At 34.9% G+C, this 16,020-nt stretch overlaps 1 protein-coding gene across 1 annotated transcript in view; it reads left to right on the top strand.

The window, feature by feature from the left end:
* Window positions 1-16,020, top strand: part of DACH1 (dachshund family transcription factor 1) — a 425,048-nt gene that overhangs the window by 367,703 nt on the left and 41,325 nt on the right. The window contains exons 7-8 of the mRNA XM_036456831.2: window positions 833-984; window positions 13,436-13,583. Coding sequence (XP_036312724.1) covers window positions 833-984; window positions 13,436-13,583 — 300 coding nt within the window. The remainder of the gene's footprint in view (window positions 1-832; window positions 985-13,435; window positions 13,584-16,020) is intronic.

The following is a 16,020-nucleotide window of genomic DNA, read 5'->3' as shown; positions in this document are numbered from 1 at the left end:
GTAAAGACTGATTTATGTTAGAGGACTTTATATTTGTTTGTTTTTTAAATATTATTATGGAAGCTGTATTATCTTAAACTTCTTTAAAACCCTTCTTCAGGGAGGGTGAGTGGGTGAGAAGAGATCAACCAGAGAAGTTGCATGCTTCTATGCATAACCATGAACACTGATAATAGGGTGTTGAAGGCCTGGTGAAGGGGTATATGTAATACTTTCAATAATAAAAATTAAAAAAGAAGAATTAGACCTTTAGTTTTAATGAAACTGAACAATTCACTGATAACTTAGAATGATTGTATCTGATTCCACTTTTTCTCTTTAGATGTGAAATGAAAGGTTTTATTTGTACAATCTTTTGTAGATTTTCTAAGAATATATTTGAACAAATCATTGACGTAAAGGGTTAATTGAGAAAGAAACATACTAATATGCAACGTATTTCTCTTATATGGAGCTCTAGAAAGATTCTATTGTCAATCCAAACAGAGCAAACTAAAATGAGATAATTGGGAAGGTGCCCATAAAGTCAGCCTGAATATATTATCACAACTATATATGAGATAATATTTGTTTTAAAAAGATTCTATGGCACTGTAAACTCAGTCTCATTAGAGACTGCATTTAAAAGGCTTATAAAGTTACTCATTAATGTTATCTTGTTGTATCTCCACAGCTTTTTCATTAAAGAAAATTCAGCAGAAAGCATTTTCTCCTGATAGCAGGAACCAATTTGCAATAAATGTTCTGGAAACCACTAGGGAAGCCATTACTGAGGTCTAATAAAAACAGACAAGCGTAACTTGTTCTATATTTTTGTTTCAATCACATACAGATGAGACCCCGCTTTCCACACCAACTGCAAGAGACAGCCTCGACAAACTTTCTCTAACTGGGCATGGACAACCACTGCCTCCTGGTTTTCCATCTCCTTTTCTGTTTCCTGACGGATTGTCTTCCATAGAGACCCTGCTGACTAACATCCAGGTAGGCTTTTTTGCAACCTGTAAGAAAGGAACATAAAAACCCAGTTGCAGAGTTTTCAAAGTCATACTACTCCAGTTTAAGCTACTCATGAGTTTGGCTGAACCATGGTATTGAACTTCTTCCAGCAAGTTAAGATTTTAAACTTGCTACACTAATCAAATCGGTTTAGAAATACACAATCTGTATGATAAGCCTCAAAAATCACTTACATGAAAATGACCTAGGTGCTTTAAAATGCTCGATGCCTAAATGTTCTTGTTATCACTGACTAATGGGAAGAATTTAAATGTTTAAGTTTGTCTGATTTACTAAATGACGGCACACTAGTTCTAATAAATATTTAGTTATTTTTAAACTGTTGGACTTCCAGTGAGGAAATGATATGTTTAGCCACTTAAATACATCTAGTATGAAGGAATCCAAAAACATCTCTTCTTTCATAAGTAAGTTTGTTGCAGTTAATAGGGTTTCTTCAAAGAATAGACTTCAAAAAGCCATACAAAACTTTCCACGGATTTCCTATGTAGTCCTCAGGATGTATATTTTATGTACAGTACATTATGAATCAAAAATACTTGCAGTTAACAATAACAGAGAGCATGGAGCCAAGTAATAAGTGTGTGGGATAAAAGAAAGCCTAATTTTCATGCCCACACATGAAGTTATCATGTGGGCCCCATATGGGGATTTTTTCCATCTATTTCTCCACATTTGGAATAGCTAGTAGTATGAATGTGCTTGCAGACACTATACTGATAACCTGTTTTGTTTTGTTTTCAATTTTTACTCTAGCATTCCATCCTTGGTGATATTTTTCTGTACATATTTTCTACCAAATTAAACTTTCTCCCAGTAGAAATGTAATTAATTTTATTTACCTCTCCAAGGATATAACAGAAGGCCTTTAATGGAACATATCTTCTCATATATTAATGTGGCATTTTTAATACTAATGTAATTAGAGTCTCCAGAACTGTATTCAACTTTAAGGTTTTATATCTCAGTAATTGAAATAAATCATCAATCTGCCCAAATTTAATCAAGGCCAAATAGCTGATTATATTTTAAAGTAAACATAATACTTTTTCTAAATCTGACTCATAGTACTTTTGCTATGAGATAGATTTTAACAAATTCCCTCTTTTGTTAAATTAAATGCTTTCAGAAAATATCCCTCAACATTTTTGAATTTGCATTGTGACAATAAGGGAACAATTCATTTTTTTAATGTATACAACTCTATGTGAAGCAAACAAACAAACAAAATGAGGTGTTTACTTAAAATCCTCCCCCTGGTTGAATGTATCTTCACTAACTAAAACCTCTTTAACCAGGAAAGTGGTGATTTCATTTTAATTTCGGCAGAGAAAACATGTCTGTGTTTCTTCAGTGTAAAAGCAGCTTGCACACCTGGAGAGCGGGTCCCTGTGGCCTCCTCTGATGTGTGGATACCATGTCTCTGGAAGAAATACTGTCAGTTTGGAAATGTTCACCCACCCCAGCCCAGTGTTACCCAGACAAGAAATGATATCTACATCACCTCAAACTAGAACTATTTCTTTTAAAAAATAGAAAGGAAGGAAAAACCTAGTTTTACCATGTATACATTTAGACACTGTTTGTTTTTATAGAAGTCATCTCTAGATTGAATATACTCCTCTTTCTACACTCCAGCCAGCCTCAAAGACATATTTAGCAAAAGTTGATAATAGGTTGATAGTAAAGGCAAGCTAAATGATTTCTAGTTTAAGATCATAGTAATCCAAGACTGATAATGTTAAAACCCCTACACTAAGAATACTGTATTATAAATAAATGATACATGTCAACTACAGTATTACATATATGTAATATGAATATAGATGTAGATGTTATATTTATATATGTATTTAATATATGTGTATATAGGCATGCACATATGTGTATATAAGGTAAAATAATGATTAAAATCTTACTGTATTTCAGGCACAGGTATATATATATATATATATATATTCACACAAGCAAACACACACAAAATACATATGTACATGCACACATATGCACACACATACATACATACTGGATTTATGGTTAGTAATGGTTTATAGAAGGTCATGGATGCTAGTTCTTTTAATATTGCCACATTTATTGAGTTATAGTAATATCCTTAGAATGACATAGAATGTTTAAACAGTCATAATCCTGGCTTATTGGTCATACAGTATAAATGTATTTGTTGTCCAAATTCTAGTTTTGGTAATTACATTCAGCCTACCTCAATTTCCTCTGCAATTTCAATTACATGCAATGTGTTCTCTGCTTTCTATGTCAAGACAGTAACCTTTTTGGTAGGTTTAAAGCTCCGTATTTCCTTTGGAGGTATTTTATCAGAATAGTAATGAAAAAGAATTGAGTTGAAAATGTGTAATTTTTCAAATCATACAATTTCATATCTAAAATTAAAGATTCATTATGCTTATCTGCTATTGTAATTAAACCCAAATCTATACTTAAACTTAATGTATATGAACTCTATTTTTTTTTAGAATTAATGACCAAAAAAATCCCTTCAAAATAATATGTTTAAGGAGTAATTGTTCTAATATCCAATATTTTAATTTCTGATATTCTGTAATTTAATAATTCTCAATTTTAAAATTTGTAATAAATACTACAGATGTTTATTTCATGGCATGTTATGAAAATTTAATTTTTATAAATGTTATTTTTTTGCTTTAAAAGAAGACCTGTAGAATATTATATACTAGTATAATACTATTTTTAAATATATTATATATAGTATAGAAAAACACTATATCTACATTTTTGGTATAAGATTTTACTAACTCTGTCTTGAAACTTGAGTTTTTTAGAAATTAAAATAATAGATAAGGATGTCTAAAGTAAAGACAGTAATTTCAAATTAGTGAGAGATGTGATACATTCTAGATTTTGCTTTATGAGGTTTGTTAAATTTTTATTTTATAGAAATTTTATTTGTGATTTTAAAATGTGGGCAGTTTTTCATATGGCTTTGTTATTCAAATGTGTCTACAGAGAACTCCCTGTGAAATTTCAGTTGAGAAAACTAGAAATTAAGTAACAACATATTAGATGTAGCACCTTCAAACATTAATTACCATTTGAACACATACAAAGGAGAATTTTACCAAGTATTTTCAGTCTGAGCTATCAAGTAATAATCATACCTAGTTTTTCTATATGGAAGAATTAAACAAAGAAGAAAAATCCTACAAATAATGTTAAAACCACAATAAACATATGTGCATGCTTATATACACATATATTAATTAGTACATAGATTTGGGAATAAATAATATACATTCATTCCCTTATTAAAGTAATTATTTAAAGTAACTTATAAATGTTAAAATAAGAATAGGTAAATAAGTTAAAAAAAATATATAAAATGAGGGTAGAGAATATAAAATTTAGTTAGAGACGAGGTTGGCATTGAAATATAAGCCTTAGGGGAATATATGACAGGAGTTTGGTTCACTATAGTTTTTTCTATATGGAAGAATTAAACAAAGAAGAAAAACCTACAAATAATGTTAAAACCACAATAAATGGCTGTCCCAGGTTAATTCAAAATGGTTTCATAAATATACATAATCTAACTGTGAAATGTAAGAAATATGCTCTAATTCTTGTTTGAGGAAAGAAAATGAAAAATAATTTGTTTTAGTACTAAGTCATAAATACTCTGATCTCCCAGTCTTTATATTTTAATAACATGCATGTATATTTCATACATTTTAAGAAATTAACTTCTTTCTTTTCCATTATTAATACATAATTGTAATTATAATAGGGTTAGATAAAAGAATTAGAGGCAAATTTTCAAAAAGATTAAAAAAAAATTAGAGCACCGGCTTCAAAATATGGGTAGGTTGAGATCAGATATGTTGTTCTTATACTATATCTTTCTATCTTTAATCATAAGTATGCATTATGTCTTCTCCCTTTTATTTTCATTAGCAGTTTATAAAAAAGATAATAAAAAGAATCCCAGTAAAATGTATCCAATATTCTACAGATGGTTTACTATGATGAAAAGAATAGCATAAAGCTCTTAAAAATCTGAAGAACATACTATATTTACTATTTTTATCATACTCTACTATAACACTCTTTCAATTCTGACATTTCTGGTCATCAAAAGTGTCCAGTAGTTTATCCCACACTAAACAATTCTGGAACAATAGATGGGTGCCTCACATTTTAATTCAGTTCTGACACCATGTACCTGGACAATCAATTCCACAAGACTGCTTTTGCCTCTACTTCATATGCCAATTGCAAGTCTAGGTTGTAAATTGTGCTTCTGACCAACTGACCCATTCCTCAGGTTCCTCACTAGTGCAACTCATGGAACTCAGGGAAACGTTTCACTAGCTAGTCCTATATAATAAAAGCCTAATAAGCTAAGAGTTTGGTCATCTGGTGATTGGTTGACTTCAACCAATCAAAGCATAATATGCTAATGATACACCAAAGCCACTCAACCACTAGCTATGATGTGCACTGACCACTAGGGAGCAGACAGTAGTCTGGTCAACCATTTGCTAACGTGCACTGATGACCAGGGGACATACACTCTGACCAGTAGATTAACTTGCTGCTGGGTCCAGCTGATTGGGACTGAGTGAGATGGGCCAGACATGCCCAGGAGCCCTCCTACGGTCCTTCTCTTGCTGGCCAAACTCCCACATCCCTCCCTGGCCAGCCTGATTGGCCCAATCAGGACGGGGCAAGATGGGGCTAGACAAAACTTGGAGCCCTCCCGAGGTTCCTCCCCAGCTTTAATTGTGCACCAGTAAAGTCTCTCAGCCTGGCCTGTGCCCTCTTGCAATCCAGGGCACCTTGGGGGATGTTGGAGAGCAATTTTCAGCTGGATCCCGCAGGCCACTCCCCTTGGGAAGGCATCAGACTCAGGGTTCACAGTTGGTGAGTACTGTTGTGGCAGCGAGAGCTTCTCCCAATTGAAACTGATTGGGCACGAACCTGAGGCAGGCGCAGTGAAGCCAGGATACGTAGGAGTGGCAGGTAGTAACTATAGGTGGCATTGGACTGCAGGTTTCATCCTGATCCCCAAATGCCACACTGAAGGACTCCACCCATGCACAAGTTCATGCACCAGGTCTCTAGTTTATTATAAAAGGATACTAGAGGCCCAGTGCACAAAATTTGTGCATGGGTGGGCTGTCCCTCAGCCAAGCCTGCACTCTCTCCAATCTGGAACCCTTGACGGATGTCTGACCACTTGTTTAGGCCCATTTTAGGCTCGATCCCACAGGCCTTGAGCCTAAATGCACAGTTGGACATCTCTCTCACAATCCAGGACTGCTGGCTCCCAACTGCTTGCCTGCCTGGTTGCCCCTACCCGCTTTTGCTTGCTAGTCTGATCAGCCCCTAACCACTCCCTTGCCAGCCTGATTGATGCCTAAGTGCTCCCCAGCCAGCCCAATTGTCTCTAACTGCCCTCCCTTGCCAGCTTGACACCCCCCCCCCCCAACTGCCCTCCTCTGCTGGTCTGGTCTTCCCCAATTGCCCTCCCCTGCTGATCTGGTCTTCCCCAACTGCTCTCCTCTGCTGGTCTGGTCACCCTTACCTGCCCTCCCTGCTGTCCTTATTGCCCACAACTGCCCTTCCCTGCAGGCCTGTGTCCCCCCTAACTGCCCTCCCTTGCTGCCTGGTTTCTCCTAACTTATTTCCTCTGCTGGCCTGGTTACCCCTAACTACTCTCAACTGTCCTCCCCTATAGGCCATTTGGTGGCAGACACCTTGTGTCCACATGGGGACAGCCATCTTTGAACACATGTGGGTAGCCATCTTATGTCTTGGAGTGATGGTCAATTTGCATATTACTCTTTTATTAGATAGGATAATTCAGGAACAGCCATATGCAAGTGATACATGGGGCAAGGTATATGAGACTAAACTCAGAGCTCCCATGACCTTTCTGGGTACACCAAATACCCAGCGTTTTCACTTACTGACCAACTGAGATGTTGAGATTTTGTGGAGGTTTCACTTCCTATAGAAAATTGATTAAATAATTCATCACAAGTGACTAATTCACCCTCTAGCCCATCTGCCCTTCCTGGAGGTCAGAAGGATGAGGCTGAAAGTACCAACCCTCTAATCAAAGGGTGGGTTCCCCTCACATCCAATTTCTATTTTTAGGGACTTTCCAAGAGTGACCTTATTAACATAAACTCTGGTGTACTTGAAAGAGACTTATTATGAAAAACAAAAGACATTTACTTTACTTTTATTGCTCTTATCACAGAAAATTTCACCCATTGTAGCATTTCAGTGCCAGGATCAGCATAATCATATGTCACAGTCAGTCTCTAGCTGAATATGTACAATATTAGATGGATCTCTTTTTTTGTTATTGTTAATCCTCACCTGAGGATATTTTTTCCATTGATTTTTAGATAGAATGAAAAGGAGGTGGGATGGAGAGGGAAAGAGAGACGAGAGAGAGTGAGAGCGAGAGCGAGAGCAAGAGTGAGAGAGAGAGAGAGTAGGAAACACATTGATTAGTTGCCTCCTACATGCGCCCTCCAACAGGGGCCAGGGTTCTGACCTACAACCCAGATATGTGCTCTTGATGTTTTAACCATTTAGCAACACTGTCCAGGGCTCCATTAATCTTCTTTAGAACTTTACACAGTGGATTTTGTTGCTATTCCCATTCTACAGATGAGAAAATGAAGGCAGATAAACCATTTGATCAAGGTCATTCAATTGTGGTTATATCTGAACTTAAACAATGCTGACCAATTGCAGAGCCATTCAGATCATATTATCCAAGGATGGTTTATATCTGGAAGCTTTTGATGGAGAGTCCATCATTGATCCACTTTGGAGCATAGTAACCATAACATTAAACCAAATATAGCTCTATTTTTTACTATAAAAACTTGTATGAAAAAATGAATCAGTCGTTACTTGTTTAATTTTTCTGTCTACATAAGTTCTTTATTTAAAGAGACATTTTTCCTTCCTATCCCAGAAAGAAACATGAAAAGGAATGATTAAGGTTAGATAAGCTGGGGAGGTCTGATGTAGATTTATCAAATTTACTAATTAGGGATCCTGGACAAGTCACCTGGACCTGGGTTTTCTCATCTGTAAGAGGTTTTAGTTAAAATGGGTGGATTGCTAAAAACCCCAGCTAGGTTATTTACTCTTATTAGAAGATGTAACACATTATTGAGCAAAAATTTTGCTAAAGGAGTTTCACTGACACTCAAGGAACCTTACTTATCAGCTAATTCTGAAATAAAGTAGTCTAAAAAAAAAACATGGACCAAGTAAACTTTTTTCAAGGATCTAAGTAACATATTAAGAAATGTGAGAGGTGCGCACACCTACAACCAATTGTGTGGGATTCAACAAAGCTTTTCTGTGCCACCCCGAGACTCTGCCCATCCAAGCAGAATACAGAAACCCTCCTAGCTGAGACACTTCTGATCCTCATAGCCAATTGGCTTGGAGATCAACGCTTCCTAGTGATACCAACAACAAGCAAGGCTTAACAACAAGACTGCCCACCCATCCCACAAAGGGCTACACCAAGACTGTCCACCTCATGTAACTGGGAGGCTGACTCACTGAACCATATAGGACACCTTAGCACACAAAGCCACCCTACCAACTCAGGAAATCTGTGAAAATGCCAAGTCAAGGAATTAGATCACAAACAAAAGAAATGGAGGAAAAGAAGAGACTGGATATAGAGTTCAAAACCACCCTTATAAGGTTTTTTAAGAATTTCCTAGAAAAGGTCGATAAGACCTATGAGGAGATGAAAAGGGATCAACAAGAACTAATAAGGGATCAACAAGAACTAATAAAGGATCAACAAAAAATAAAGAATACATTGTCTGAAATAAAAAATATTATACAGAGTCCTAAAAGCAAAATGGAAGATCGCAAGAATCAAGTAAAAGATTTGGAACATAAAGAGCCAGAAGATACTCCTGCACAGAAGCAAGAAGTCAAGAGAATCCAGAAAGTTGAAGATGATTTAAGAAACCTCTGGGATAACTTCAAGCGAACCAACATCAGAATTATGGGGGTCCCAGAAGATGAGAGAGAGCAAGATATCAAAAACATACTGAAAGAAATAGTGACAGAAAACTTCCCCCACCTGGTGAAAGAATTAGACTTACAAGTCCAGGAAGCGCACAGAACTCCAAACAAAAGGTATCCAAAGAAGACCACACCAAGACACATCATAATTAAAATTCCAAGAGCAAAAGACAAAGAGAGAATATTAAAAGCAGCAAGAGCAAAGCAGGTGTATACCTATAAAGGAGCAACCATACGATTGTCAGCTGATTTCTCAACAGAAACCATGCAGGCCAGACGAGAATGGCAAGAAATATTCAAGTTAATGAATAGCAAGAACCTACAGCCAAAAATAATCTACCCAGCAAAGCTATCACTCAGAATCGAAGGCCAGATAAAGAGCTTCACTAATTAAAAAAAAAGCTAAAGGAGTTCATCACAGTAAACCAGAATTATATGAATTGCTGAAGGGGGTTCTTTTAGAAGAGAAAGTAAATAAAGATAAAAATTATGAACAACAAATATGTAACTATCAACACGTGAATCTAAAAACCAAGGGAATTAAAAAAAAATCTTATGAACAATATTAACTGGTGAATATAATAGAATCAGAGGTATAGAAGGGGAGTGGACTGATGATTCTTGGGGAAAGGGGGAGAGGGGGGTATAGGAAGAGACTGAACATAAACTGTGCACCTATGGATGAGGACAATGGGGGGTGGGGAAAGGGCAGAGGGTGGGGTGGGAACCTGGTGGAGGGGGAAAAATGAGGAACTTTTGTAATAATATGAACAATAAAGATTTATTAAACAGAAAGAAAAAAAATAAATAAATAAAATGTTTTAGAGAAATAAAAAAAAAGAAATGTTTTTTATATGTGTGTGTGTGTGTGTGTGTGTGTGTGTGTGTGTGTGTGTTTCAAATCAGTATCACTGTAAATACTCTTATACAAGCAAAGACTTGTGCTTTCTAGGCTATAATAAAAATAGTTGTAACACTGCTTGATCAATTATAGTGCCTTTTTAAAAGAAATATGTAGAGACTCATCCTATGAAAACTTATGAAAATAATTTAATTTACAAGATATATTATTTTAGAAAGCAAAAAATATTTGTGTTATGATAACCATTATGCCTCACTTGTGGGAAAGAAATTTGAGGCTAAACAACTCTTGTCTCTTATAATTGCTGTGACATAGAGTAAACTTAAAATGCATTTCTTTAGAATCATTATGTCCAACTCCAAGATCATGAAAACTGACCTCCCCTTGGAGAAAAATTCATATTCTATACCCGTGTCCTTTACTGTATCTCACATGGTCATAAAAGAATCTTGCTCCATACTTCATGTCCACCTGAGACCAGCACTTCATATGACCTTTTGCACATGATCCCCCTGGAAAATTTGCAGAAGTTACACAAATCTGAAACTACTATTATCACCGAAAGTTAAAATGGTGTCCTAATGATTGTTAGCTGTGATGAGCAATACTAGCTACAGCTTTTCCCAGCCCCCTGCTGCATTGAAATGTAATCGGTTTTCTGTCTTTTTTTGCAGCATGGCTGTCACGGGCAATAACATAATTTTGCATATGCATCAGTTTGGCTCTAGTGCAGATTTTTGTTCACATTGGACTCCTACTGATGTGCACTGATTTAAAGTCTGCAAATGAAACTTAATTTTATATAGCTTATAAGTAGTCCCTAGAGGGTATTGGATCCTAAAAGCTAATATTTTTCAGACATAATCAGCGGGAAGAGGTAATGCATTACCATTAGCTACATTAGCAGCAACCATAACAAAAGGAAACAGTAAACATGAATGCTCTGAGTGACTTCATACTTTACAATAAATATTAATATAAAATAACACAAATTAGGGTTGCAGTTTAATGTTATGCAGCGTGTTTATCCATAATGATTGTTTCATATTTAAAGAACACCAAAATACTGTGTTTTATCAGCCAAGGACAATAATAGTTTAATAATAATCTATTTTAAACAGATAGTGATAATACAACCAATCAACACATTGAGTGGTGCCAACATTGGCATCTTGCTAAATAATCTCTAGACATTGCAGAGAGTACATCTTTCAAAGATAAGTCAACAAGAGCAATCAGAGCAGAAAATTAGAGTTTGGTATCTTAGAATTAAAATACAGCTAAACTAAAGTTTTAATTGGGGTGATCTAAAAGGGCACTTGATGTAATGATCTCTTTCATTTGTTACTAATTGTTTGTTCCTGATTTAAAAAAAAAAAAAAACATATATAAGAATGTTGCTGAATTGAGTGAAGATGGCAGTTTCCTTAGCAGCTATGTATTATTGTGAAAAATGAGAGTAGGGAGGGGCAGAAATCCTTTAGCTTGTTTCATATCACCATAATTAATCCAGGGAATTCAGGGTCAGGTATACAAATATGAACTAACTTATACTTGCTTGAAAAGTGACTAGACATGGCTTATGGCAATGCTGCATTGGCAGGCAGAAGTAAGGGGCGTCTCTTTTGTGCTAAGGAGTCGCAATTTCTGATTCAAGCTGCTTGTGTTGTCTACTGCAAAGGGGTCACGTGGCAGAGTAGATCTACAAGTGGACCAACTTCCACTTCATACATAATTTCAGTTGCAAATGTCAGATTCTGATGTTCATGGACCAAGGCAAAATATCTTTTACTTTCAAATAGCTTTTTGTATTCTGAATTGCTAAAAACAGAAAATTGAGCTTTTAGTTTTACTAATAATTTTACTGATAATTTTCTAAAGTACCTTAGGAGAGAACACAGGCAGCATGCTTGGTATATGTTTTATATATTCTCAGAAACTCATTTTCAAAAATCTCAGGATATTATTAAATTTAAAAAATAGCATAAAAATTAAAAATAGCATACAGTGAATCAATATATGATTCCATAACCAGTTGAATAAATAAACCCTGCCTTTGCCATTTGCTCACGATTTACTATATTGTCAAATAGTTCCCTACAAGTAATTCTTTATTTATTATGACTATTTTAATGCTTTTTAAAAATAATGCACTATGAAGCCACTAAGCTTTAGACTCCTTCCATATATATCAAGAAAAATATACCAGTTTTATAAATTTTATTCAGCAAATGTTCAAAATATACTATATTATAGGCATTCTCTGGGTCCTAGGGGCATAGTCGCAAATGAGAGAAAATGGCCCTGCCTCAGAGAGCTTTAGTGTGGTATAGAAGACACAACATAAAGCAATAAAAAATATATGACAACATTACAAAATAGATGCTATGAAGAATTTTAAGGAGGCAATAACAAGATGTGTTTAGGTAGGTGGTAAGAGAAGGGCTTTCTTAAGTGGTGAGTAAGCAAAGGTGAAATGAAATGAGGGTATAAACCATATAAAAATTGGAAGGAAAAGCATTCTAGAAAGGATCAGAGAAAACAAAGACCCTTGTGCAGAAACAAATTGAGAACCATAAATACGCCCACTTTATCCTATATAATAAAGAGGTAATATGCAAATTGACCATCACACAAAAATGGCCACCCCCATGTGGTCACAAGATGGCTGCCACAAGATGGCTGGCAGGGGAGGGATGTTGTGAGCAATCAGACCAGCAGGGGAGGGCAGTTGGGGATGACCAGGCCACTAGGAGAGGACAGTTGGGGGCAACTGGGCTGGCAGGGGAGCAGTTAGGCATCGATCAGGCTGACAGGGGAGTGGTTAGGGGGTGGTCAGGCTAGAAGGCAGAAGCATTTAGGGGCAATCAGGAACTCAGGCAAGGGAGCAGTTGGGAGCCAGCAGTCCCGAATTGTGAGAGGGATGTCCAACTGCTGGTTTAGGCCCAATCCCACAGACTAAACCAGCAGTTGGATATCTTCTAAGGGGTCACAGATTGGAGAGGATGCAAACTGGGCTGAAGGATACCCGCTTCCCACCCAGTGCACAGATTTATGCACAGGGCCTCTAGTCTAGTATAATTTTGATAGGGAATAGTGGTGAATGAGCTCCCAGAGATAGGTGCAAGCCAGGAACACTTAGGGTTGCATAAACCATTTTCAGTCTAATGTTTAAATCAGGTCTTTTTTAGACATGCTTATGTGCTGCCCTCATTTAGCATTAGATTTAAATATTCTAATTAGAAGCAACTAAACTTGAATGCTGAAAATATTTGTCTTCCTACAATATTACAATATTTTCATTAGATTTATAAACTGTGTGCTTTAATTATAGTGCTTGTCCTAGTAAGTGCAGAGTGAATGCACAAGAATGGAAGAATTTGATAAGAGAATTTTTCTCTTTTGAAATGCCTTTAAGTAGTGAATGAAATGTGCTTTGTACAAAATATATCAGTTCTGAATACTTTCTTTGTACAGGGGCTCTTGAAAGTTGCCATAGATAATGCCAGAGCTCAAGAAAAACAGGTCCAACTGGAAAAAACAGAGCTGAAGATGGATTTTTTAAGGGAACGAGAACTAAGGGAAACCCTTGAAAAGCAGTTGGCTATGGAACAGAAAAATAGAGGTATTTTCAAACTTCCAAACATGGTTAACACTTTGTGTAAAATGTTTACAATGACAGTACTATGATTGGTGATTTACTATGAGAGTATACTTTTTGTTTTTTACTTATAGCTAAAGTTCAAAGTAAAACTTGAATCCTGGGCTCATGTATTTCTTAATTTCTAGTGCACATGGTTTCTCTACTGTTGATACCTCAAGATATTGAAATATATCTATTATATCATTAATCACATAATTTTTATTATGAGCCTCACAAATTTATAATTTTAAGATGGACAGCAATGAAGGTAAATTTTATATATAGTAACAGTTGCCTTTTGAAAAACGAGTTAAAATCATAAAGCTAAAAGAGAAAATACTGATTATTCAAGTGAAACAGATTTAGTAAGATATTTATCAAATGAAATTGAAGACTGATGATTGTCTGAACAATTGACCAAAGATGAGTTATATAATAATGCTTCACTCAACAAGCTCAAGTACACATTACAGTAGAAACCAATATGAATATTTATTGGGTAAAAATAATAATATTCTCAATCTATTGCTCTGTTAACACACTGTACAATGCATGTATACATAATTTTGAAGATCATTTATATTTGTGTGTTTATTTTATGTATGAGATTGAAGAATATTTTGTTTGCAAGCAACTTTGCCATAGCCCCAACAATAAGTTTCTCCTAAGTATTCTAGAAAGAGTGCTTCTTTTTTTTCATTTGATAATATCCATAACAAATATTATACGTATTCTCCTTTTGGATATTTGACATAGACATTTAAAAATTAGTGTTCTGTTTGTTTTCAAAACTGGCAGGACTACGTATGTTTTTTCATCAATTACTATGAAGCCACAGCTAGGGGTTCCTGGGATGAGGTTGATTTATGAATGAAATTGTCAACCCAATAATACAGTTCTAAATAATGTGGCTTCACTGATATAATCAAAACAAGATAAACATTGGTAACAAGGTATGTTCTAAGTGCATAATGAAATTTGGTTAGAGTTCATTATATGGGAGCATATTCCCTATGATCGCCATGTCTTGATTTTGTTTGCATCTGGAAAAATCTTTCTTCTAAAAATTATTTTACAATACTTAAAGGCAGATCCCTGAATTCCTAAATTAGCTTTTGGTTACTTGAGGGACCTTAAGAGTTTTATTGGAGGATTTATACTCTGTTTTACTTCTTTAACCACTAGAGGGCAAAACATTTCACAGATCAAACCAAGAACTTACCATTTAATTAATTGTGAACAATAAATTAAAGGTAATAACTGTCAATAATTATGTCTTACGACTATACCTATTTAAACAATGTATTATTCTTAGGTGAGAACATGGCATTCCCATTTGGTTCAATCACACAGGAAGGAAACAGTGAGCGGCCAGTGGCAAGGGGATGGGTATTGAGTGTTTAGTGCCTTGGGTGTGTACAATCCAATAATAATTCAGAAGCTACTGTTCCTTTTCAAAGAGACTTATAAACAATCATCTTTGGAAAGGGAAATAGTAGGAATGTGATTTTGTTAAGATAAGCATATCATCTTCATACTATTGAGTAAAGGAAATTAGCACATTTATTTGAAACCAGCTTTGTTTTTTTCTGTAAGATGGTAGCCAATGCACATTTTCTGTTAATATATGATACCAGCAACAATAAACTCAACAAAATAATAGTCTGACTTCTTAAAAATATTAATAATTATATAAATGGTATGTATTGACCTTAGAAATTGTAACTAAAATTCTTTCTTGAGGCATTTTACCTTACTTTATATACTGACTAAACACTGTTACAGAATTATTTTTCTTTTTTAATCTGTAGTAAGAAATCAAATAGCACACTTAGGATGATTGTTCCTTATTACTAACTATAACAGAAGGATTTTCTCATATGAATTCTGTCACATTAAATCCACAATATTTAACAGCCATCAAAAAGGGTATTTCAAAGAAAAACATTTGTATGCTTCCCATATGCTGATTGCTTACTTTATGTACACATTGTAAAAAAAAAAATCATACTGAAAATACAGCTGACATCCACATTATGAAGAACATTTATTTTTCATTATTTATTGATTGTATATTGCATACAAATATTTAAATTATCCAGTAGGAAAAAATGTATCGTAATCAATTTTTTGTATCATAATCTACTTTCTTATACTATGGCACATTATTGTTAGCGGTAGCATACTATTATTAGCAATGAGGTTTTATTTTCCACCAAATGTCAGAAGTATAAGTTTCTTGAAATGTATTAAAGTGTATATATATTTGCTATGAGGTAATTATTAATAATTATTATTATAATACCTCCATCTGAAATATTTCTGCTTATATATGTTAACAGTAATTAAATATATTTACCTCCTCATATAAAATAATATTGTATTTCCTAAAATTTCAAGATAGAAAAAATTTTCAAGA

The sequence above is a fragment of the Pipistrellus kuhlii genome, unplaced genomic scaffold (assembly GCF_014108245.1).
Source record: "Pipistrellus kuhlii isolate mPipKuh1 unplaced genomic scaffold, mPipKuh1.p scaffold_m20_p_3, whole genome shotgun sequence".
NCBI classification, from domain to species: domain Eukaryota; kingdom Metazoa; phylum Chordata; class Mammalia; order Chiroptera; family Vespertilionidae; genus Pipistrellus; species Pipistrellus kuhlii.
Note: the sequence above shows the minus strand (reverse complement) of the source record. Positions and strands in the feature narration are given on the sequence as shown.